This window comes from Babylonia areolata, chromosome 25, assembly GCF_041734735.1.
Source record: "Babylonia areolata isolate BAREFJ2019XMU chromosome 25, ASM4173473v1, whole genome shotgun sequence".
Taxonomy (NCBI): Eukaryota; Metazoa; Mollusca; class Gastropoda; order Neogastropoda; family Buccinidae; genus Babylonia; species Babylonia areolata.
In genome coordinates this window covers 38693330-38721205 of record NC_134900.1, presented here as the reverse complement: position 1 = coordinate 38721205, position 27876 = coordinate 38693330, and the positions used below count along the sequence as shown (strand labels likewise).

The 27876-nt window shown below is 42.2% G+C and overlaps 1 protein-coding gene across 4 annotated transcripts in view; it reads right to left on the bottom strand.

The window, feature by feature from the left end:
- LOC143299955 (organic cation transporter protein-like) overlaps positions 1-27876 on the bottom strand; it is a 66957-nt gene that overhangs the window by 16718 nt on the left and 22363 nt on the right. For all 4 annotated transcript variants that reach the window (XR_013057585.1, XR_013057586.1, XR_013057587.1 and 1 more), the window contains exons 3-7: positions 23908-24113; positions 23212-23390; positions 14378-14481; positions 11962-12116; positions 9598-9766 (exon numbers count right to left, since the gene is read on the bottom strand). Coding sequence is in view for 1 of the 4 variants with exons in the window: in XM_076613501.1 (XP_076469616.1) it covers positions 9598-9766; positions 11962-12116; positions 14378-14481; positions 23212-23390; positions 23908-24113 (813 nt within the window). In the remaining 3 variants the exon portion in view is untranslated. The remainder of the gene's footprint in view (positions 1-9597; positions 9767-11961; positions 12117-14377; positions 14482-23211; positions 23391-23907; positions 24114-27876) is intronic.

Sequence of the window (27876 nt, the reverse complement as noted above, 5' to 3'; positions counted from 1 at the left end):
CTGAGGGTCCCAAGTTCAAATCTCGATAACGGCACCTGATGGATAAAGGGCGGAGATTTTTCCAATCTCCCAGGTCAACATATGTGCAGACCTGCTAGTGCCTGAACCCTCGTTGTGTGCATACGCAAGCACAAGATGAAATACACATGTTAAAAGATCCTGTAATCCATGTTTGCGTTCGGTGGGTTATGGAAACAAGAACATACTCAGCATGGACACCCCCCAAAGCGGAGTATGGCTGCTTACATGGTGGGGTAAACGGACAAAACGATCATACACGTAAAATGTTACATGTCTGAGTGTGTACGTGAACGTGCCTGAAATCTGACTGAATGACACAGGAAATGACTGATGAGCACCCAATGGCAGCTGTTAGTCTATTCTACCCAGGTAGGCAGCCTGCTGTGCTAATGACCCTGTGTTTGTAAAGCATTAAGAGCTTGGTTTCCAACCGAGGATAAGCGCTATATAAGTATCCATATCAAAATGTGTGTTGGGGTGGGGAAGGAGGGAAACTCTGTGTTGTGTTGTGTGTGTGTGTGTGTTGTGTGTGTGTGTGTGTGTGTGTGTGTGTGTGTGTCCCCGGGGTCATCACAGCTGTACGTTCAGCTTTTGGGTCAGGGGTTTCTGGACAGTCTTCCTGACAACTGGCTTCAGCTGTCTTCTTTGTCACTTCCGTTCAAGGGGAGGGGGTCCAGATATGCTTTACGTCACAGTGGTGAAGCACCTTGCACATGAACGAGTGACTGAGAGACAGAAAGAGACACAGAGAGAGAGATACAAAGTCAGAGAGACAGAGACACAGAGAGACAGAGACACAGAGAGAGATACAGAGTCAGAGACAGAGAGACAGAGACATAGAGAGCTGAGAGTTCCCAGCCTTGAATAAAAGACATTTCTAAACAATCCTTAACTCATTATTTTCATTTAGTCAGATCATCAGTATACTATGTCCTTATCAATCAATCCTATTTACTATGCTCAAGGTCTTGTATATGTGTGTGTGTGTGTGTGTACAACACATGCAGCCAGATGTATACATTAAAAGTTCTTCTACCATAGTGTTTGAAGCAATTTTTTTCGTTACCTGTAATGCATGCATAAGGAGTTATGTCCCATGATGGCTTTTGACTCATCACAAATCTAAATAAAATATAATCAAAACCAACAACACAACAACACCAACAAACAGGTACAGAGAACACAGATGCATGCAGTCAATGAAATGTCAGCAGCGACACACCCAGCAGTGCTCACACTACTTGTCAAGAGATAAAGGAGCAAATGTGAAGAAGAAAAAACAACAAAACTAACAACTTAAAAAAATCAAAACCAAAAAATGCAGCAGACTAACATGTAACAGGCTTGATACTGGACACAGTTCTGACATTTAAGCAGACTAACATGTAACAGGCTTGATATTGGACACAGTTCTGACATTTAAGCAGAGTAAGATGTAACAGGCTTGATATTGGACACAGTTCTGACATTTAAGCAGACTAAGATGTAACAGGCTTGATATTGGACACAGTTCTGACATTTAAGCAGAGTAAGATGTAACAGGCTTGTTACTGGACACAGTTCTGACATTTAAGCAGAGTAAGATGTAACAGGCTTGATACTGGACACAGTTCTGACATTTAAGCAGAGTAAGATGTAACAGGCTTGATACTGGACACAGTTCTGACATTTAAGCAGAGTAAGATGTAACAGGCTTGATATTGGACACAGTTCTGACATTTAAGCAGAGTAAGATGTAACAGGCTTGATACTGGACACAGTTCTGACATTTAAGCAGACTAAGATGTAACAGGCTTGATACTGGACACAGTTCTGACATTTAAGCAGAGTAAGATGTAACAGGCTTGATACTGGACACAGTTCTGACATTTAAGCAGACTAAGATGTAACAGGCTTGATATTGGACACAGTTCTGACATTTAAGCAGAGTAAGATGTAACAGGCTTGATACTGGACACAGTTCTGACATTTAAGCAGACTAAGATGTAACAGGCTTGATATTGGACACAGTTCTGACATTTAAGCAGAGTAAGATGTAACAGGCTTGATATTGGACACAGTTCTGACATTTAAGCAGAGTAAGATGTAACAGGCTTGATATTGGACACAGTTCTGACATTTAAGCAGAGTAAGATGTAACAGGCTTGATACTGGACACAGTTCTGACATTTAAGCAGAGTAAGATGTAACAGGCTTGATACTGGACACAGTTCTGACATTTAAGCAGAGTAAGATGTAACAGGCTTGATACTGGACACAGTTCTGACATTTAAGCAGAGTAAGATGTAACAGGCTTGATATTGGACACAGTTCTGACATTTAAGCAGAGTAAGATGTAACAGGCTTGATATTGGACACAGTTCTGACATTTAAGCAGAGTAAGATGTAACAGGCTTGATATTGGGACACAGTTCTGACATTTAAGCAGAGTAAGATGTAACAGGCTTGATACTGGACACAGTTCTGACATTTAAGCAGACTAAGATGTAACAGGCTTGATATTGGACACAGTTCTGACATTTAAGCAGAGTAAGATGTAACAGGCTTGATATTGGACACAGTTCTGACATTTAAGCAGAGTAAGATGTAACAGGCTTGATATTGGACACAGTTCTGACATTTAAGCAGAAGACAACAAGCTTCACTCAATCCAACAGGAAAAACAAAAGCATAAGAGTCTTACAGTGCTGTGAGTGAGGTTGACACAGCTTCACTTCAGTGTTGTAGAAGTATGTGTGCGCGTGTGGGGTGAGGTGGGGGTGTGGGGTGAGGTGGGGGTGTGGGGGTGTGGGGGAGGGGGTGTGTGAGGGTTTGGGGGTGGGTGGGGGGTGTAAGGGTGACAAGATATTTTTACACTTTCTTATTATAATATGTGTGTGTGTGTTTGTATGTAACAAATATGTATGTATTTCTAAATATCAAGTAAGGAAGCACACACACACACACACACTCACAGACACACACACACACACATACATGCCCCTCTCTCTCCCACATGCGTGAATGTAAGATGCTTTAACTTAAAAAAAGAAAATGAAGATGGGATTGATGATATGAATGTACACATATACATCTTGACTCATTATACACACCTGCATTCTTTTGCTCATACTCATGCACATGTACATACACATGTGCATGCAGACACACACACATGCGCGCGCGCACACACACACACACACACACAGGGTTGACCCTGTAAAATCAAAAGAAACAAACTGTCTAGATATTTATGGGATGCATATTCACATGTAAACTTGATCATATTTGATCTAGAAACATAACATTTCCAGCAGAATAACACTTTGTGGTGGTCATTTCAGGCACAGGTAGTTTCTTTGACTCTTTTCCAGAGCAGGACTCCCCCCCGAATGTCTAAAAGAAAAGGAGTTATAGATATGTTAATTTGTCAAAGTTAACAACTCAGGGAATTGTAGTTATGTTATGTTCATTCACCCATCCTTCCACACCACTGTAAACGACGAAGTGGCAACACATGACACACCCAAAGCAAAACACTCCATGCCAAGGGAAGAACACAGCCATTACATGCAGCACAAAATGCCACGCCCACTCACACAGGCAAGGAACATCCAGAGGGACAAGGGTGTAAGGCAATCTGCAGGCTGTCTTCACCACTGGATCACACTTTTTCAGCTGTTTCTTTTTACAGCGCCCTTTCAGGTTCTGATGCTCATTTGAGGGACATGCTGCATTGCAGTTATAAAAACTGGGACATAGTGTAGGGAAATGAAGTAATGTCCATTGTTAAGTTTAATCGCATCAAACAGAATTTATATTTCTGAGCTTTTAGAGACTGGTTGTAAGTCTGCAACTGAAATAACCAATAAACATTCTCAGTACCATTTTTTTTTAATTTTAAGAATATGCCTTTTTTATATAGAAAAGCTGCATTTTTAGAATGGAATAGAATAGAACAGAATAGAATAGAATAGAATAGAATATGTCTTTATTACCAAGTGTACCGGGGTCACAAGGAATATTGGGGGGGATAGTACATAACAATGTACAAACACAAATCGAAAATCACGCACAAACACAGATAATTAGGATACATACAAGTGCATATCAATACAAAAACTTGTGCATACTCACACATGTACGCACTGCACACACACACACACACACACACACATGCGCGTGCACACACACACACACACACACACGCACACACACAAACACTCTCTCTGTCTCTGTCTCTCTCTCACACACACACGTTTGAACAGAAGCTGCATATTACATGTGGATGGGGCTGATGGCTAGATCTTCAGGTAGTTGGTTGTTGGTTGCACAATTCTAGTTATCAGACTGGATTTGTTCGAGAGACAGGGCATTGACTGCTTTCGGGGAAAAAGCTATTGGTGAAGCGATTGGTTTTCGTCCTAATACTTCTGTACCGTTGACCAGAGGGGAGCATCTCGAAAATCCCAAAAGCTGGACGTGATTCATCCTGGCTGATTGATGTTGCTTTTTTGAGTAGCCGCTTATAATAATTATATGTCTTCTAGAGAAGGTAGATCAGCCCCGGTGATCTTGGTGGCAGTTTTTACCATTCTGTTCAGGGCTGCGACTTCTGTCTTGGAAATGTTTCCATACCAAACAGTAATAGCGAAGGTTAACACGCTTTCAATGACTGCTCGGTAGAAATCAACCATGATCTCTTATCTAATTCCGAACTTTCTGAGGCGCCAAAGAAAGTACAAGCGCTGTTGTGCTTTCTTAACAATTTTTTCCACATTTTTCTCCCATTTCAAATCGTTGGAAATGATCAGTCCGAGAAATTTAAAGCTGCTGATGATCTCTGCTTGCTTGTCTTTAATGACAAGTGGTAAGGGGTTAGATCTGGTCTTCCTGAAAACTAAAATCAATTCTTTTGTTTTTGATACGTTGAGTTCTAAGTTGTTTTGATCACACCAGCTGGCAAGTTCTAGTACTTCTTCACTATATTTTGACTCATCACTGTTCGTAATCAGCCCTTTTAGAGTAGTATCGTTGGCAAACTTGACCATGGTGTTACATTCATTTTGAGTTGCATAGTCATGTGTGGATAGTGAGTACAACAGTGGGGATAGAACACATCCCTGTGGGGCGCCTATATGTTGAGAATGCATGTGGAGGAGGTGAGGTCACCAACTTTAACAACTTGCGGTCTGCATCTTAGAAAATCTAGGATCCATGCACAAACTGATTCAGGCAGCAAGAGATCTTTCAGTTTAAAATATAGTTTTGATGGTACTATTGTGTTGAACGCAGATACCATTGTGTTTTAGCACATATTCTAAAAGAAAAAATATTGTTTTACATACAATATTCTATTTGTAAATAGCTGTGTGCCTTCTGCTGATAATTTTGATACATATCCTTGTAGCTGGAAAAGGTCACAAAGTTCTTGCTGAATAGATGTCGAAGAAGTGGGATTTCAGTAAGTTTTTACCTATGTAAAAAATGTGCAATTTAGCTGTTTTTGACACAGGATAACAGAACTGTTTTGCATAACTCAATTCTGAAAAAAAAGTAAGCTCAAGTACTATATACTGTTCCACTAAGAAATAAGTCTTTATGAATTAGATATACTTGAAGTGTGGAACATTTGGATGTCGAGGGTTTTCTTCATGCCCGGGACAAGCAACGCAGTGTTTCAATGGTTGAAGTCTCCAAGCGGGATCGAACCAGGCATGTTCAGTTCCAAAGCAAGCAGACTAATCCCCACTGCTGTGGCGCATCTCACTTCATCTGACTAAATTTAATACTTAAAGCAATGTAGATGTTTTCTTCTTCCTGCGATGAACAGATGTGATTGTAGTGGACTTAATAACGCTGTTTAAATTATGTTTTTTGTGTGTTTTATTATATCTCGATCATTCTTTTATTTTGGCGGTAAAGGAGACGTTGCCATTGCTTCAAGCACACCACAACACATGGTAGATCTCTAGATCTGCACGAACGAGTCTACAGCAGGCTGAAAGAAATGATCGACTCAATTTTTCTTTTATGTTTATTCCAGTTAAGTCAGTGTCCATTTTAGAATATTTATATGCAGCAAACACGGTATCGCTGTATATGTTCTGTCCAGAATTTGTGTTTTTTTCCTTTTAATTGTGAACAAGAAAAACAAGGTCATGTCGTCTTCGAACACAACCTACCTTCTAGTCGGCCAAACTCAGTGGGAAGCGGTTTTTAGAATTTTCGGATTTCGGAATGAATCTCGATGAAATAAAATGTTAATGATTCAGAAATATGGCATTATTCGGGAGACTTACAACCTGTTATTGGTATCACTGTGAAGATTTTTTTCCATACTATGTTTAAGCCAAAGCTGGTATTGGCAGACAAAGTATTTTCAGAGAAAATGGCAATGTTAAAGTTTACCACGGCCACACAGACACAGGCACACACAGACAACTGAACACTGGGTTAAAACATACTCACTTTGTTTAGACAAGTGAGTAAAAAATGACTGCTGTTTCTATGGAAACACCGAATGGAGAAAGTTTATAAAAACTGTGGTTTGTAAAATAAGACTCACTTTCAGACCAAAGTTTCAGACCAAATGTCTGTCTTCAGAGGGGGCTACGTGTCACGAAGTGGGCGGTGACTCATCATCACAATCAAAAGCGGCACCTGTTTCATGACCCTATCACTGCACACACTTTCTTCCCCACTGTCCATGTATTGTTATTTCCTGTGACACTTCAAAGGCTGTCAACCTTCACAAAATGAGATGAGATCAAGCTGTGGTTGACAATGCCAGTTTGCCCAGCTGTGTCAGTAATGAACTTTGGAATTTTCCACTGCCTGTCAATCATACAGTGCAGACATAACACAAACAATGTTTCAAACATTCCAGAAGAAAGGGGGAAACAGCGTAAGTCGTTTCCCTTTAATATCAACCATGAATTGTTGATGAAAACTGGACGTGTGAGTTACGTCTTCAATGCACTGGACGGCAACAAAGGGACGTAAGTCATACGCCCAAGGGCAGGCAACAGGTTAACTATCACTGTAAAAAAAAAAAAAAAAAAAAAAAAAAAAAAAAAAAAAAAAAAAAAAGAGTTCTACATGACTATGGAAAAAATATACACAATATTTTTTTTTTTTCCAAAAAATACCTAGTGTCAAACCATTTGTTGCCACTTGGGGTTCGCTGGCTAGCACCGCAGTGTAGCGTTCTGTGAAAGCAGTCAGCTGCACGGAGTAAGATGTTAACCAGCTCTGAAATAGCAGCCTCAGCATCAACATCAGTATCATTTCAGACATTATCCAGACCTGTCTGTGTAGCAGCAGAAGACATTTCTCTTCTAAATACATCAACTCTGGCAGCATCCTGTCACGTTCTGTACACTCCCCATCTTTTGCTGTGACTGACTGGAATTAGATTAATCACAGTTGCTATCAATACTTGTTTCAATGGGCATATGCAGCACTTCCACTCTGTCAGTTACCATAAAACTTCAGTAACCAAGTCAGCAGAACACAAAATATAGTCAATAGTTCTATTTCCATTTTCAGACAAAAAAAGAAAACACTCCATAAACAAAACAGTTCAAAGCAGTTAACTGAGAAGTGCCTCAAAGTTTGATCAAACATTCCCCCAACAAATTATTCACTTCTTTTTTTTCACACAACAACATTATCTTTGCAGTCCCTAGCATAAATGCTTTCATCACAGGAATGAAAAAGTCATTCAAGTCATTAGTATTCAAAGTCCAGTCTCCAATGTGTGCATTAAAATCACTGGCAATAATGAAATGCACATCTTCATTTTCGAAAACGACACAATAAACTGTTCTAATATTACCAGAGTACAACTGTATTCACTGTCCCTGTGATAAACACTGTAAACTGACACTGTACATTCAAATAAAAAACTATGTTTTTACCAGTCTCAAACAAATACTTGGATAAGTATGCACATGACATTCTCAGTCTCTTCTGAACAATTTCCTCGCTGCAGAATGAAACATCACAAAGTCTTTGAAGTGAATGCTGAAATCAAATCAAACACAGGTAAAAGATTTATGAAAACAACACACAAATCAAGAGGTTACAAAGTCAACAAACCATGATCTGACAGTTTGAATATTAGACCCATGATGAGAGGGAAGGAAATGATCAATGAATGAATTATTCTTGATCAAGGGAAAACAGGAATAAACGTATTAGGCTGGTTTTTATCCTGTCCTCATACAAAGGGAAAATATAACAAACATGCAATACAAGAGAGACAGACAGACAGACAGAGACAGAGAGACACAGAGAAAGAACAAGAACAAAAACTTTAATCTCCAGACCTCCGACCCTTGAAAGAGGTCAAAAGTACACAATATGGTGACCATGTAGCGACAACACAATGTAAAATACATACAAACTCAAACCTGTAGAACAAAAGTGCTTCTTGTGCATTGTAAATTAATTCTAAATTTCTTCATTGCTGTCAACAAATTCCTGTCGTATCTTCAGGGCATTAAATATATAAATACAAGAGTTTACGAATACTGTAAAATGAACCATTCTTCAGCAAGTGAAAAACAAGGCCCACGTACCAGTAGTAGGAGGAGAAGAAGACGAGAGAGAGAGAGAGAGAGAGAGAGAGAGAGAGATACACAGTGACAGAGACAAAACAAGGCCCACGTACCAGTAGTAGGGGGAGAAGAAGACCAGAGAGAGAGAGAGAGAGAGAGAGAGAGAGATACACAGTGACAGAGACAAAACAAGGCCCACGTACCAGTAGTAGGGGGAGAAGAAGACCACAGAGAGAGAGAGATACACAGTGACAGAGACAAAGCAAGGCCCACGTACCAGTAGTAGGGGGAGAAGAAGACCACAGAGAGAGAGAGAGAGAGATACACAGTGACAGAGACAAAGCAAGGCCCACGTACCAGTAGTAGGAGGAGAAGAAGACGAGAGAGAGAGAGAGAGAGAGAGAGAGAGAGAGATACACAGTGACAGAGACAAAACAAGGCCCACGTACCAGTAGTAGGGGGAGAAGAAGACCAGAGAGAGAGAGAGAGAGAGAGAGAGAGAGATACACAGTGACAGAGACAAAACAAGGCCCACGTACCAGTAGTAGGGGGAGAAGAAGACCACAGAGAGAGAGAGAGAGAGAGAGAGAGAGATACACAGTGACAGAGACAAAGCAAGGCCCACGTACCAGTAGTAGGAGAAGAAGAAGACCACAGAGAGAGAGAGAGAGAGATACACAGTGACAGAGACAAAGCAAGGCCCACGTACCAGTAGTAGGGGGAGAAGAAGACCACAGAGAGAGAGAGAGAGAGAGATACACAGTGACAGAGACAAAACAAGGCCCACGTACCAGTAGTAGGAGGAGAAGAAGACCACAGAGAGAGAGAGAGAGAGAGATACACAGTGACAGAGACAAAACAAGGCCCACGTACCAGTAGTAGGGGGAGAAGAAGACCACAGAGAGAGAGAGAGAGAGATACACAGTGACAGAGACAAAGCAAGGCCCACGTACCAGTAGTAGGGGGAGAAGAAGACCACAGAGAGAGAGAGAGAGAGATACACAGTGACAGAGACAAAGCAAGGCCCACGTACCAGTAGTAGGAGAAGAAGACAACGGGGAAGGCGGAGGCAGCCATCTGCAGGGTCTGCCAGTCACGGATGAGGTAAGCGAGGGGCGTCAGCACCACCATTCCCAGGGCCCAGAGCACCACAATGCCGATCCCCGTCAACACTCGCTTCGATGGACCCACCATCTCCACACCTGTTGTCACAACTTTCTCTTTCAGTTTCACTTTTCAACAAGGCGTCACTCTGTTCGGGCTAAGCCATACACGCAGCACCATCTGTAAGGCATATGCCTGACTGAAAAAGAACTCCTGGCAACAAAGGGCTCTCTTCTGTTGCAGAACTACAGAAATCTACTCTGATAGATACACAAATATATATGCATGCTGTAAAGGCTTGACTAACCATGTTGGGTTATGCTGCTGGTCAGGCATCTGCTTGGCAGATGTGGTGCAGCATACGTACTTAAACTGCTCTCTCCCCTTAGATCATCATTTGCAGAATTCTTTCACATAAGTTTAATGAGATGTTACTGTCCATTTGTTCTTCACTTTATTTGTCATGTCCTAGGAACACATAGTTACTCATGTCCTAGGAACACATACTTACTCATGTCCTAGGAACCTAGGAACACATAGTTACTCATGTCCTAGGAACACATAGTTGCTCATGTCCTAGGAACACATAGTTACTCATGTCCTAGGAACACATACTTACTCATGTCCTAGGAACACATAGTTGCTGATGTCCTAGGATAGTTACTCATGTCCTAGGAACCTAGGAACACATAGTTACTCATGTCCTAGGAACCTAGGAACACATAGTTACTCATGTCCTAGGAACACATAGTTACTCATGTCCTAGGAACACATAGTTACTCGTGTCCTAGGAACACACAGTTACTCATGTCCTAGGATAGTTACTCATGTCCTAGGAACACATAGTTGCTCATGTCCTAGGAACACACAGTTGCTCATGTCCTAGGAACACATAGTTACTCATGTCCTAGGAACACATAGTTACTCATGTCCTAGGAACCTAGGAACACATAGTTACTCATGTCCTAGGAACACATAGTTACTCATGTCCTAGGAACACATAGTTGCTCATGTCCTAGGATAGTTACTCATGTCCTAGGAACACATAGTTACTCATGTCCTAGGAACCTAGGAACACATAGTTACTCATGTCCTAGGAACACATAGTTACTCATGTCCTAGGAACACATAGTTACTCATGTCCTAGGAACACATAGTTGCTCATGTCCTAGGAACACATAGTTGCAGTCCAAAACTATCTGAATCAAAGTTGCCCTTTTATATGCCCTGTATGTGGTTGAAATCAGTGACAAAACTAATCATTCTGATTATTTTTTTTAATATTTTTGAAGACAGATACTAAATCTCTTCATTAAAAAGTCTTAACTATTAACTGAAAAATCTTGTAGCCATAATGACGAAAAAAAAAAAAAAAATCATTGTGATAATGTCTCTATATCTTTCAAGAGTTGCTACAAATACAAGTCTATTCTGCACTCCCTTTCATCACATGTGTAACGTTGGTGACAAGTTTGTACAACGCTCCCAAAGACATAAAAAAGAAGAAAAAAAAGGGGACAGTGGGGAAAAAGCCTGTGCAGTGACATGGATATGTCAGCCGTGTGGCCCCAATCTCCCATTTGAACCAGCACACTCACTTGTGTGTAGGAGCCGGCCACAGGCTGAATGACTCTCCCACGAATGTATCCACAATCCCACTTGATTCGCACAAAAACTTAAAAACCCGATTGCTGTAAACTTTGAGGCCTTTGTTACAAGCCGCTTTCCGACAGGGGATAGTGGGAAGTGCAAGGTGTCCTTGCCCCATCGTGGTGGAGCCGGTTTTCACCTGCAGGGGAATGGTTCTCTTCAAGTGGCAGCCACCAGTCCTGACAAGCCTGGAGAGCTCTTCACACAGCCACACAGCTGTCTCTTGCTGTTGTTACAGATGCTGACCTTTACACAGGAGGGGACTACTGCATCACAGATGGATCACTGAAATGTGAACCCTCACAACCCTTTCCTCAAGTGGTACTGGCCCGACCCAACTCCACAGACCAGGAGGGGACTACTGCATCACAGATGGATCACAGAAATGTGAACCCTCACAACCCTTTCCTCAAGTGGTACTGGCCCGACCCAACTCCACAGACCCGGAAGCTCCACAGCTGTGTGGAGGACCTGCAGCATACAAATGCCTTCATCACGGAGACTGGGGTGTCTGTCTGATGAATGAGAAGAAGAAGAAGACAACCCTTTTCTTCTGAGCTCATGGCTGTCTTTCAAGACATCTCATGGCTACTCAAGAGGACATGGTTCATGCTGCCTCTGGTTTCTATGGGGTGTGACTTACTGATGACGTAGGCATTGGTGTAGAGGCCCATGACAGACATCCCGTTGAGCCAGCACATGAAGGCCAGCAGGGGCAGGGTTGGAACCCAGGCCAGCGACAGCGCTGTCAAGGCGTGCAGCCCCACCGCAAACAGCATCACCTTTTTCCGCCCAAACCTGACACACACACACACACACACACACACACACACACACACACACACACACACATATAGTTTGCTAGCTGTAAGTGAATCTGTTTTCAGTCTGATCGCTTTAAACCTCATTTTCTTTGTTGTATTCAGTGATGTGAGCCATGCTGCACACTTCACAGTGCAGCACATCATACTACACAGTTCTGCAACACAATCAACAAGACAGCACTGTACAACACAGCACAACATCATACTACACAGTTCTGCAACACAATCAACAAGACAGCACTGTACAACACAGCACAACATCATACCACACAGTTCTGCAACACAATCAACAAGACAGCACTGTAGCCATATACAACACAGCACAACAGAGCAGCAATACACAGGACAACAGGAATACACAACACAACACAGCACAGCACATTTACCATACACAACACAGCACATCTGCAATACACTGCACAACACAGCAGCAACACACAAAAAATCACAATACACAATACCACACAGTAGCAATACACAACACAGCACATCTATATCTTCAATACACAACACAGCACATCTATATCTTCAATACACAACACAACACATCTATATCTTCAATACACAACACAACACATCTATATCTTCAATACACAACACAGCACATCTATATCTTCAATACACAACACAACACAGCACATCTATATCTTCAATACACAACACAACACAACACATCTATATCTTCAATACACAACACAACACAACACATCTATATCTTCAATACACAACACAACACATCTATATCTTCAATACACAACACAGCACATCTATATCTTCAATACACAACACAACACAACACATCTATATCTTCAATACACAACACAACACAGCACATCTATATCTTCAATACACAACACAACACATCTATATCTTCAATACACAACACAACACATCTATATCTTCAATACACAACACAACACAACACATCTATATCTTCAATACACAACACAACACATCTATATCTTCAATACACAACACAGCACAACACATCTATATCTTCAATACACAACACAGCACATCTATATCTTCAATACACAACACAACACAGCACATCTATATCTTCAATACACAACACAGCACATCTATATCTTCAATACACAACACAGCACATCTATATCTTCAATACACAACACAACACAGCACATCTATATCTTCAATACACAACACATCTATATCTTCAATACACAACACAGCACATCTATATCTTCAATACACAACACAACACATCTATATCTTCAATACACAGCACAGCACAGCATGTCTATATCTTCAATACACAACACAGCACATCTATATCTTCAATACACAACACAACACAGCACATCTATATCTTCAATACACAACACAGCACATCTATATCTTCAATACACAACACAACACAGCACATCTATATCTTCAATACACAACACAGCACATCTATATCTTCAATACACAACACAGCACATCTATATCTTCAATACACAACACAACACAACACATCTATATCTTCAATACACAACACAACACAGCACATCTATATCTTCAGTACACAGCACATCTATATCTTCAATACACAACACAACACATCTATATCTTCAATACACAACACAACACATCACATCTATATCTTCAATACACAACACAACACATCTATATCTTCAATACACAACACAACACATCTATATCTTCAATACACAACAGAACACAGCATGTCTATATCTTCAATACACAACACAACACAACACAACACAACACAACAGCAACACAACACAACACAACACAACACAACACAACACAACACAACACAACACAACACAACACAACACAACACAACACAGCAGCAACACAACACAACACAACACAACACAACACAACACAACACAACACAACACAACACAACACAACACAACACAACACAACACAACACAACACAACACAACACAACACAACACAACACAACACAACACAACACAACACAACACAACACAACAGCAACACAACACAACACAACAGCAACACAACAGCAACACAACACAACAGCAACACAACACAACACAACACAACACAACACAACACAACACAACACAACACAACACAACACAACAGCAACACAACACAACACAACACAACACAACACAACACAACACAACACAACACAACACAACACAACACAACACAACACAACACAACACAGCAGTGCAGTGTGTTGCATAGCAGAAGGCAGGGAGGGGGTGGCGGGGGTGGGGTCAGACTCACAGGTCAGAGGGCACGCTGGAGATAGCACTGCCACTCAGGTAGCCCACCATGGTGGCTGTCTGTGCGTAGGACCGGAACATCTTCTTCTCACACACCAGGTCCATCTGAAACACCGCGTCGTCTCCCTCATGTCAGCAACAACCACCACCATCATCACCACTACAACCAAGACATCACCACCACCACTTCCGATGATGATGATGATGATGATGATGATGACAAATACAATGATTAATATGCAACAACAACATCAATGACATCACCACCACCACCACTTAAGATGATGATGATGATGATGATGATGACGATGATGATGATGATGATGATGACAAATACAATGATTAATATGCAACAACAACATCAATGACATCATCACCGCCACCACTTATGATGACGATGATGATGATGACGACGACAAATACAATGATTAATATGCAACACCAACATCAATGACATCATCACCACCACCACTTATGATGATGATGATGATGATGATGATGACAAATACAATGATTAATATGCAACAACAACATCAATGACATCACCACCACCACCACTTAAGATGCTGATGATGATGACAAATACAATGATTAATATGCAACAACGTCAATGACATCACCACCACCACCACTTATGATGATGATGATGATGATGATGATGATGACGATGATGATGATGATGATGATGATGACAAATACAATGATTAATATGCAACAACAACATCAATGACATCATCAACCGCCACCACTTATGATGACGATGATGATGATGACGACGACAAATACAATGATTAATATGCAACAACAACATCAATGACATCATCACCACCACCACTTATGATGATGATGATGATGATGATGATGATGATGACAAATACAATGATTAATATGCAACAACAACATCAATGACATCATCACCACCACCACTTATGATGATGATGATGATGATGATGATGACAAATACAATGATTAATATGCAACAACAACATCAATGACATCATCACCGCCACCACTTATGATGATGATGATGATGATGATGATGACAAATACAATGATTAATATGCAACAACAACATCAATGACATCACCACCACCACCACTTATGATGACGATGATGATGATGATGCTTATGATAATGATTATGATTATGATGATGATGAATACAATCATTAATATGCAACAACAATAACATCAGTGACATCACCACCACCATCACTTCTGATGATGATGATGATGATGATGATGACGACAAATACAATGATTAATATGCAACAGAAATAACAGCAACACCACCACCACTTATGATGATGATGATGATGATGACGACGACAAATACAATGATTAATATGCAACAGAAATAACAGCCACACCACCACCACTTATGATGATGATGATGATGATGACGACGACAAATACAATGATTAATATGCAACAGAAATAACAGCAACACCACCACCACTTATGATGATGATGATGATGATGACGACGACAAATACAATGATTAATATGCAACAGAAATAACAGCCACACCACCACCACTTCTGATGATGATGATGATGATGATGATGACGACAAATACAATGATTAATATGCAACAGAAATAACAGCCACACCACCACCACTTCTGATGATGATGATGATGATGATGATGACGACAAATACAATGATTAATATGCAACAGAAATAACAGCCACACCACCACCACTTATGATGATGATGATGATGATGATGATGACGACAAATACAATGATTAATATGCAACAGAAATAACAGCCACACCACCACCACTTATGATGATGATGATGATGATGATGATGACGACAAATACAATGATTAATATGCAACAGAAATAACAGCAACACCACCACCACTTCTGATGATGATGATGATGATGATGATGACGACAAATACAATGATTAATATGCAACAGAAATAACAGCAACACCACCACCACTTATGATGATGATGATGATGATGATGATGACGACGACAAATACAATGATTAATATGCAACAGAAATAACAGCAACACCACCACCACTTATGATGATGATGACGACGACAAATACAATGATTAATATGCAACAGAAATAACAGCCACACCACCACCACTTATGATGATGATGATGATGATGATGATGATGACGACAAATACAATGATTAATATGCAACAGAAATAACAGCCACACCACCACCACCAGCTGCCACTGAGGCTGATGATCCAACAAAGAACAACTGAAAAACAATAACAGCAGCAGTCGCCACTGATGATACATCATATAACAATAATAAATATCCTCCGCTTGAAGGCAAAGATCATAATAATAATAATGATAATAATAATGATGATGAAACAATAACAATATCAATTAACATTTAACAAGTGTCTTCCATGACATATGCTCACAGGTTTTATATAAGTGTGCTCGCACACAAATATAATTATACACACATACCCACACACACAAACACACCCACACCCACGCAGAAAGAAAACCACAAACACATTTTATTACCAACGCGCCAACGTATGGAAAAATCCAACAAACAAATTATGCCTAACCATTAAAAATGTTTTTTTTTTGTCCACAAATTACTGGGGAAAATGCACGTTTCCCAACCTGCCAGCCCAAAACATGACAACAATCACACAGAGAGGAAAGACTAAACACACAACTTTTCAGAGAGGATTAAAAAAAATGTCTGAAGAGGTGGCGTTCCAAAGCCTGAAAGGAAGAGAATTCCATATGGCTGGGGCAGTTAAGGGAAATGAACATTTGCCAAATGATTTTCTTTAACTTGAGGAATGCAAAGGCCTGAAACATGTAGTGCGCAATGTTCTTGCTAGAGCATATAGATGTACTGAATCAGAGGAATGTTGTGTTGGTCTAAAAGGGAGACTGCAGCAAAAGACAAACATGCAATAGTGATGATGATGGTGATGATGATGGTGATGATGATAATGATAAGGTAATGAAAACAACACTATGTATAGCACAGCCAGCAATGACCGCCATCACAATGTTTATGGAGTAGTGATGATGGATTTGCCAAGGACAGTCATATGGGATCATGTGGATTTATGTACATTTATGGACAATGTGTGTAACTAGGATGACATCATAGGTGATGAACTGTTCAAAAGAAGTGTAGATTTAAATTCTGGTGATAGAGATGAAGGTAGACTCTGTGAATATGGGTGACTGTCAGAATGAACACGAAAGGGAATGAGAGTGGCACTGATAATGATCTGTTCTCATTCCTTCCTGAAGACATGTCAGCTGTACATTACGACACCAGACACAAGTCCAAAGGGAGATTCAAATTCAATGAAAATGACATGATGCTGATGCTGATGATAGTCACTGTTTAGTATGGAATCAATCACTTTATTTCCTGACATGATGCTGATGCTGATGATGATGATAGTCACTGTTTGGTATGGAATCAATCACTTTATTTCCTGACATGATGCTGATGATGATGGTGGTGATAGTCACTGTTTGGTATGGAATCAATCACTTTATTTCCTGACATGATGCTGATGATGGTGGTGGTGATAGTCACTGTTTGGTATGGAATCAATCACTTTATTTCCTGACATGATGCTGATGATGGTGGTGGTGATAGTCACTGTTTGGTATGGAATCAATCACTTTATTTCCTAACATGATGCTGCTGATGATGGTGGTGATAGTCACTGTTTGGTATGGAATCAATCACTTTATTTCCTGACATGATGCTGATGGTGGTGGTGGTGATAGTCACTGTTTGGTATGGAATCAATCACTTTATTTCCTGACATGATGCTGATGATGGTGGTGGTGATAGTCACTGTTTGGTATGGAATCAATCACTTTATTTCCTGACATGATGCTGATGGTGGTGGTGGTGATAGTCACTGTTTGGTATGGAATCAATCACTTTATTTCCTGACATGATGCTGATGATGGTGGTGGTGATAGTCACTGTTTGGTATGGAATCAATCACTTTATTTCCTGACATGATGCTGATGATGATGGTGGTGATAGTCACTGTTTAGTATGGAATCAATCACTTTATTTCCTGACATGATGCTGATGATGGTGGTGGTGATAGTCACTGTTTAGTATGGAATCAATCACTTTATTTCCTTCCTTTCCTCTCTCTGTCCATTTTTCTTTCTCTCATTTTCCCCCTCGCAACACTAACTCCATCTCAGGCAGCCAATGCCGCAGTGTAGACAATAATTACAATAATAAAACTCAGATGATAATGACGATTACGCCACTTTCACCATCATCATGGCATCAACAGCATCAAGTATAATCAAGACGACATCAGAACGTTGCTATCTTCTATGACTACAAGCATGCTCGTTAAAACAAAGATAATAACTTCAACAGCAACAATGAAAAATATGACAACTGTATTCACACTTTGTAACTCATGGAGGACAAAGATGGCAACTGTCTCACAGAGGAAAAAGACGCCATAAAATGGCTGACTGAGTACTGCTCTGACGGCAAAGATGGCAACTGTCTCACAGAGGAAAAAGACGCCATAAAATGGCTGACTGAGTGCTGCTCTGATGGCAAAGATGGCAACTGTCTCACAGAGGAAAACGACGCCATAAAATGGCTGACTGAGTGCTGCTCTGAACTCTACAACAAACAGATCAAAAGAGACAAAAGAGCTCCAAAACCAACAGTCTTCATTACTGAGGATGACTTCCAAATTCTCTGTGGTGAGGCTGCAGCAGCAGTGAAGTAGCGGAAATGTGCGAAGGTTGCAGGCATTGATTACATTTCTGGAAAACTTTTGAAACATGGCGGAGAGGCAATAACCGACATCCAAAATGCCATCTGCAATAACATCCGACACACAGGTGAATGGCCCAAGCCATGGATCCAATCTTTAATCATCGCCTCCCCATGAAAGGAAATCTCCAACACTGCCAGAACTACAGCACCAGTCTGATCAGCCATGCTAGTTAAGTAATGCTCAAAATCATTCTGAACAGATTACAGCTGCAAGCAGAAACTGTTATTGCTGGCTGGGTTCCACAAATGCAGAAGTATCAAACACATGTTTAACCTGCATACCTTTTGTGAAAAACACCTCCAACACCAGAGGGATTGATACCACATCTTCACAGACTTCAGAAAAGCGTTTAATAACAGCATAGCAGGAAGCACTATGGGCCACAATCAAAAACTGTATCATCGGGCAATACTGTCCAACAACTATTCTCCAAAGTGACCAGTGTGGGGCTCACAGGTTTCTATTGAACAGTAGTTTCATACTTTGGTTAGAGTCCATCAGGGATGCCTGCTGTCTCCCACAGAGTTCAAAATATTCCTGGAATGCATCATGGCTGACAAGCCTGAAGATCATGTCAGTTTAGTCAGCAGTGGACTTGGAGAAAGGACCATCATGAACCTAACATCACAGATGACAATGGTGGCCAAACCAGAAATGAGCAAGAACTCCCTTTGCTTGTTAAAAGACTGGATAATACATGAACAAGATATGGCATGGAAATGACAGCCACAACATGACATGGTAATGACAGCCACAAGATATGGCATGGAAATGACAGCCACAAGATATGCCATGATAAAACAGCCACAAGATATGACATGGAAAGGACAGCCACAAGATATGCCATGATAAAACAGCCACAAGATATGGCATGGAAATGACAGCCACAAGATATGCCATGATAAAACAGCCACAAGATATGACATGGAAAGGACAGCCACAATATATGGCATGGAAATGACAGCCACAACATATGGCATGGAAATGACAGCCACAACATATGGCATGGACAAGGTATGACATGGAAATGAGAGCGACAAGATATGACATGTAAATGACAGCCAAAAGACTTCTTCTTCTTCTTCTGCGTTCACTCGTATGCACACGTGTGGGCTTTTACGTGTATGACTGTTTTTGCCCCACCATGTAGGCAGCCATACTCCGTTTTCGGGGGTGTGCATGCTGGGTATGTTCTTGTTTCCATAACCCACCGAACGCTGACATGGATTACAGGATCTTTAACGTGCGTATTTGATCTTCTGCTTGCATATACACATGAAGGGGGTTCAGGCACTAGCAGGTCTGCACATATGTTGACCTGGGAGATCATAAAAATCTCCACCCTTTACCCACCAGGCGCCGTCACCGTGATTCAAACCCGAGACCCTCAGATTGAAAGCCCAACGCTTTAACCACTCGGCTATTGCGCCCGTCAGCCACAAGACATAACATGGTAATGACAACCACAATATATGGCATGGAAATGACAGCCACAACATATGACATGGATAAGATATGACATGGAAATAAGAGCCACAAGATATGGCATGGTTATCAGCACCAAACACACCAAGCTGATGGTCAGCCACATCATCACCATCACTGCTGATAAAAGTATCCAGGAACTGAAAACAGGAACTGTGACGCGTTATTGCAAGATGCTAAACATCAGCAACACAGATCACATCACCAATGAACAAGTGTGCCAGACCATCAAGCAGCACACTGGACCTTATACAGATCTGCTGACATCACTTCAGTGCAGTAAGACCATCAAGCAGCACGTTGCACCTTATAAAGATCTGCTGACATCACTTCAGTGCAGCAAGACCATCAAACAGCACGTTGCACCTTATACAGATCTGCTGACATCACTTCAGTGCAGTAAATGACATTGGTATGGCCAAATATTAAGATCTAATGGCCTTGCGAAAACAATCCTGGAAGGATATGTTGAGGGAGGGAGACAAAGAAGAAGACAGAAAATGAGATGGACTGACAACATTGCACAATGGATGGGAGAATCATCCGCAGAGACCCTGTCTTTGGCACACAACTGACAGAATTGTTCTTTTGTGCAGCGTCCCAGTGAATCTTCAAAGAGTTGAGAGAGAAGAAGACCCTGTCAGTGCAGTTGTACTACAACCCTACAACAGCTGAGTGCACTGTTGAAGCCATACCTCATGCACTAAACACACACACCATTATTACAACAACAACAACAACAACAACAACAAAAAGATTCCCCTGAAAGCACAAGCAAACAACACGGGCTAAAGCCAACAAAGTAAAACCACTGAGCCAGTATACAACTGACTGAGAAAGCCAAACTCAACATGCCCAATGTATTAAAGAAATACCCGCACTAAGTCCATGGGTAGAAACCATGTGTTACAGATAAACATTACTCAGGATGCAAAGTGTTAATACAGAAAACCTCTGTGTGTATGTGTGTGTGTGTGTGTGTACGTGTCTGTGCATGCGTGCTTGTGTGTGTGTGTGTGTGTGTGTGTACGTGTGCTATGCTATCCGAGCCATGTCCTTCACCCCCGCACTCAGGACTGCACCTCCTCCTCCTCCTCCCCCGAGAACTCAAGGACAGCTCGGTAGGCAGCAGGTAGGTGGCGCTACTGGCAGTGACAGGAACTCGGCCAATGCAGGCGCAGCCAACAGTGCTGCAAACACGTCTGAACTGGGAGCCACGGAGCGAGCCAAAACCCACTGCAAGAGCTCACTGCACTGGAAAAATCCCCCAGCAATGGGTAGAACTTCGTCAACCCTCAGACTGGCAGCCCTTGGCCGCAATGTGTGTCCATGTTCAATGTGTCCTGCAATTCACATCAGTTCCCGCAGCGAGGCTGCGTCGTTCTTTTTCCACAGAAAAATCGTATTCTAGTCATTAGCCTTCCATGTATCTTTTGTTTTTGTTACATTCAAATGTAGGAATTTGCTTTTCTGCTTATTTTCTTCATATATCTATGGTCGGCTTTCAAGGCCCTGACCAGCTCATTGGGTATATGTGTAGGTCAGGCATCTGCTCTTCTTTGAAAGGCCCTGGCCAGCTCATTGGGTATATGTGTAGGTCAGACATCTGCTCTTCTTTGAAAGGCCCTGGCCAGCTCATTGGGTATATGTGTAGGTCAGACATCTGCTCTTCTTTGAAAGGCCCTGGCCAGCTCATTGGGTATATGTGTAGGTCAGACATCTGCTCTTCTTTAAAAGCAAATGTACTATCCTTTACATGGAACAGTCGGCAAACTGTGATGCCTCCTTGAAACTGAAACTAAAACTGTGTGTTTTCCCTTCTGACATAGAAGGATGAGTGTTGGCAAGCTCTCCCCCCTCCAACCCCCCCCCCCCACTCCCTTTCTCTCTCAATTTAATATGTCAGATATGTAAATGATCTAAGAAGATGAACAACATTATATTCTTTGAATTAGATATGAAGAAGAAAAAAACAGGAAAGAAAAGAAAGATGTATTCAATCCAAATATTACTGAAAACCTTGCTTCTTCAAGCTGATTTTATTGCTATTCGTTTAATGTCCCATCACAGAAACATTTATTCAATCCAGATATTACTGACAAACTTCCCTCGTCAAACTGATTTTATTACTATCTTGATGAATGATGAATTTTGTTTAATGTCTTGTCACACATACTGGTGATTGTAGAACTGCTATCTTGTACTGACCCTAAAATTGTAAGAAATCAGTCTCTTATCTTTACACAGCCTTGAAAGATAAGGATATTGTCACATCTTGCATTCGTTAATTCAGCTGAGGTTTCCATAATTGGATAGTCTTTTGTCTCCATCATCATAACTGATATAATAAAAATTACAGGGGCCTTGGCCAAAAATGAATAAACCATTTGAGTCTCCTTCTCTGTCACTCTCCCTCCTCCCCCCTGTCAATTTCTGTGTTTTATTCTCCCCCCCCCCCTGGCCCCCATGTCCCACACCCCTCCCCACACCCTCTGTGTCCTCAGCCCTGCCCCTCTCTCTCTCCCTCCCTCTCCCATGCAAAACTTACCTGTGTGACCACTGTGGTTTGAAAGGTGGACGTGTCATAAATGTATCTGCTGCACCGCTGTATGGACCTATTGCCTACGGTCTGGCCGGACCCCACGTCACTGGGCACCACGTTACCCAGCACTTTCTGGTACTCCGACAGTGACAGGCCACTGCCGTTGTTGTAGCCAGTCATGTTGACTGTTTGTAAAGAAAGGAAACTGTCTTCTTTAACAGTTCAAGTACTGATTAATCTACAGCCAGCTGAGTAATCATCATCATTATCTCAACACAGACTGTGTAAACACATGGACAAACTGAATGTATTGGTACAAAGCTGTTCACAAACTGATCCTTTCATCATGACAATGTGTACAAAAGCTAACAGCAATAATATCAGAAGTTTTACAATCAGAAAAATAAAGATGGGGGGTACAAGAGGGAGAGGTGAGTATATCTTTTTATCTATCTATCTATCTAGACTACTTTTTTTCTTTTCTATCTATCTATCTAGACTACTTTTTTTCTTTCCATCTGTCTGCAATGTATACATGTGTGTGTGTGTGTGTGTGTGTGTGTGTGTGCGCGCGTGCGTGCGCGTATGCATGCATGCATGCATGCGTGTGTGTGTGTGTGTCCTTTTTTTCTTGCATGGGTGTGAGGTGTTTTTAAGTCCAGAAGCGTCAGTGACCATGAGGTCTTTTCACTGCCTGCTCACCGTGTGAGGCCTGGGCCTGGAGATCCTCCATGACTGTGCTGAAGTTCCTGTCCACCATGTAGTGGTAGAAGTCGGAGTAGATGTAGCAGGAGGAGTGGGAGTTGTCAAAGTCAGCAGGGGCGGGGGGAATGGAGAGGTTGAGGAGGAGGGCATGCTGCTCATTCTGGATCTGCCAGGTGTCGGTGTCCATACCTGGGATGGCACACCTGTTCACAGGGAAGAGTGATGACATACGATCAGTCAGTCATGTTTGACTGTATTGTATCACTCTGTCACAACAGATTTCTCTGTGTGAAATTCTGGCTGCTCTCCCCACATACAGCATACCGCTACACTGAGAGGAAGGTGGCAGAATGGTTAAGACGCTCAGCTGCCAATACAGAGAGTCCGTGAGGGTGTGGGTTCGAACCCTGCTCTCGCCCTTTCTCCTAAGTTTGACTGGAAAATCAAACTGAGCGTCTAGTCTTTCGGATGAGACGATAAACCGAGGTCCCGTGTGCAGCACGCACTTGGCGCACTGAAAAAGAACCCATGGCAATGAGAGTGTTGTCCTCTGGCGAAATTACGTAAAATGAAATCCACTTTCATAGGTACACAAATATGTAAGCATGCACTCAAGGCCTGACTAAGCGTGTTGGGTTATGCTGCTGGTCAGGCATCTGCTCAACAGATGTGGTGTAGCGTGTATGGATTTGTCCGAACGCAGTGACGCCTCCTTGAGAAAGTGAAACTGAAACTGAAACTGAGAGCGCCACCAATTTTTTGTGTGTATTTTTTCCTGACTTCAATTTCATTATTCTGACTTCAACTTCTTATTGAAGTGGATTTTTCTACAGAATTTTGCCAGGGACAATCCTTTCATTGCTGCGAGTTCTTTTACATGTGCTATGTACATGCTGCACACGGAACCTTGGTTTATTGTCTCATCTGAATGACTAGTGTCCAGACCACCACTCAAGGTCTAGTGGAGGGTAAGAAAATACTGGCCACTGTGGGACTTGGAGCAGTGTGCTCACATTCTCTCGCTTCCCTGGCGGACGTGTTATCACCAGACCAACACCCCACTATGTGACCATCACAACATCATGACAGCAGAGGAGACAACTGCTGTCCCCACTATGTGACCATCACGACATCATGAGGAGACAACTACTGTCCCCACTATGTGACCATCATGACATCATGAGGAGACAACTACTGTCCCCACTATGTGACCATCACGACATCATGAGGAGACAACTACTGTCCCCACTATGTGACCATCACGACATCATGACAGCAGAGGAGACAACTACTGTCCCCACTATGTGACCATCACAACATCATGACAGCAGAGGAGACAACTACTGTCCCCACTATGTGACCATCACGACATCATGAGGAGACAACTACTGTCCCCACTATGTGACCATCACGACATCATGACAGCAGAGGAGACAACTACTGTCCCCACTATGTGACCATCACGACATCATGAGGAGACAACTACTGTCCCCACTATGTGACCATCATGACATCATGAGGAGACAACTACTGTCCCCACTATGTGACCATCACGACATCATGAGGAGACAACTACTGTCCCCACTATGTGACCATCATGACATCATGAGGAGACAACTACTGTCCCCACTATGTGACCATCACGACATCATGAGGAGACAACTACTGTCCCCACTATGTGACCATCACGACATCATGACATCATGAGGAGACAACTACTGTCCCCACTATGTGACCATCATGACATCATGAGGAGACAACTACTGTCCCCACTATGTGACCATCACGACATCATGACAGCAGAGGAGACAACTACTGTCCCCACTATGTGACCATCACGACATCATGACAGCAGAGGAGACAACTACTGTCCCCACTATGTGACCATCACGACATCATGACATCATGAGGAGACAACTACTGTCCCCACTATGTGACCATCACGACATCATGAGGAGACAACTACTGTCCCCACTATGTGACCATCACGACATCATGAGGAGACAACTACTGTCCCCACTATGTGACCATCACGACATCATGAGGAGACAACTACTGTCCCCACTATGTGACCATCACGACATCATGAGGAGACAACTACTGTCCCCACTATGTGACCATCACGACATCATGACTGCAGAGGAGACAACTACTGTCCCCACTATGTGACCATCACGACATCATGAGGAGACAACTACTGTCCCCACTATGTGACCATCATGACATCATGAGGAGACAACTACTGTCCCCACTATGTGACCATCACGACATCATGACTGCAGAGGAGACAACTACTGTCCCCACTATGTGACCATCATGACATCATGAGGAGACAACTACTGTCCCCACTATGTGACCATCATGACATCATGACAGCAGAGGAGACAACTACTGTCCCCACTATGTGACCATCATGACATCATGAGGAGACAACTACTGTCCCCACTATGTGAACATCACAACATCATGACAGCAGAGGAGACAACTACTGTCCCCACTATGTGACCATCACGACATCATGAGGAGACAACTACTGTCCCCACTATGTGACCATCATGACATCATGACATCATGAGGAGACAACTACTGTCCCCACTATGTGACCATCACGACATCATGAGGAGACAACTACTGTCCCCACTATGTGACCATCACGACATCATGACAGCATGAGGAGACAACTACTGTCCCCACTATGTGACCATCATGACATCATGACATCATGAGGAGACAACTACTGTCCCCACTATGTGACCATCAGAGACACTACTCATGACCATCATGACATCATGAGGAGACAACTACTGTCCCCACTATGTGACCATCACGACATCATGACAGCAGAGGAGACAACTACTGTCCCCACTATGTGACCATCACGACATCATGACAGCAGAGGAGACAACTACTGTCCCCACTATGTGACCATCACGACATCATGACAGCAGAGGAGACAACTGCTGTCTCCACTATGTGGGCTAGAGTTTGATGATAGTGGAGAGTGTCTTGCCCAAGTTGCATCCCCACTCTCTTGGCCAACACAGTCAACGTTGGGATGACCCCCCAAAGGCTAACTAGCCCCCAATAAGGCTGCAGCACTATGAGCCAGATGCGATGTCTTGCTTCCTAGTTCGAGAATTATAGTCTTTCACAAAAGACTAAGCTGTAAGTAAATTTCCATTGCAGTGGAGAAACTATTGATCATACAGCTCTCATGTGGTGACATGATGACAGTGATCCTTACAACATCCAGTCGATCCTGTATATAATGCATACACATTGTGTGTGTGTGTGTGCACGTGCACAGTTCAAGTAAAACATTGGACATGGGATCGCTCTGACATTCACAAACTGCACAACACACACAATTACTTAAAACTTCCATTTCGAAGTAACAACTGCTCGCCATGCAGAGAATTAATCAACAGAAGATGTCTCTCTCTCCCCCCCCCCCCCCCCACCTTGTCCCCCCCCTCCCCCCCCCCCCCCCCAAAAAAAAGGATAAAGAAACGGAGCCAAAATAATATCACAAGTCATCAGCAGTTAACCGACTTTCCGCACGTGCACTCTGTCACATGTCAAATCACGTGATCACAACACCACCATCACCAACAAGAACGTCTACGCCTTCAGTTTCTGGCCGACCCTGACAATCTTGAAGTTGAACGCAAATAAAGAAAAGAAATAAAGGAACAACACTTGAAATGCAGTCAGTTCTAACAACAAGCACACTGATGCACTGTTCCCATACATTATCAAGTGTCGAAGATTAACTGCGCCGATTCAGTGTCTCCACATGGTCCGCCAGTTTGGTTTCCCCGACTAGCAGACGACGCATTTGATGGAGGGGTGCGTGGCTTCCGTTTATGTTCAGAGTTCTTCCAGTGACAGTTTCATCAACCCATTCCCGTTCTTCTTCCATGCCTCTTTGCTGGCGGGGCACGTCGTGATCGTAAGGGATGAGCT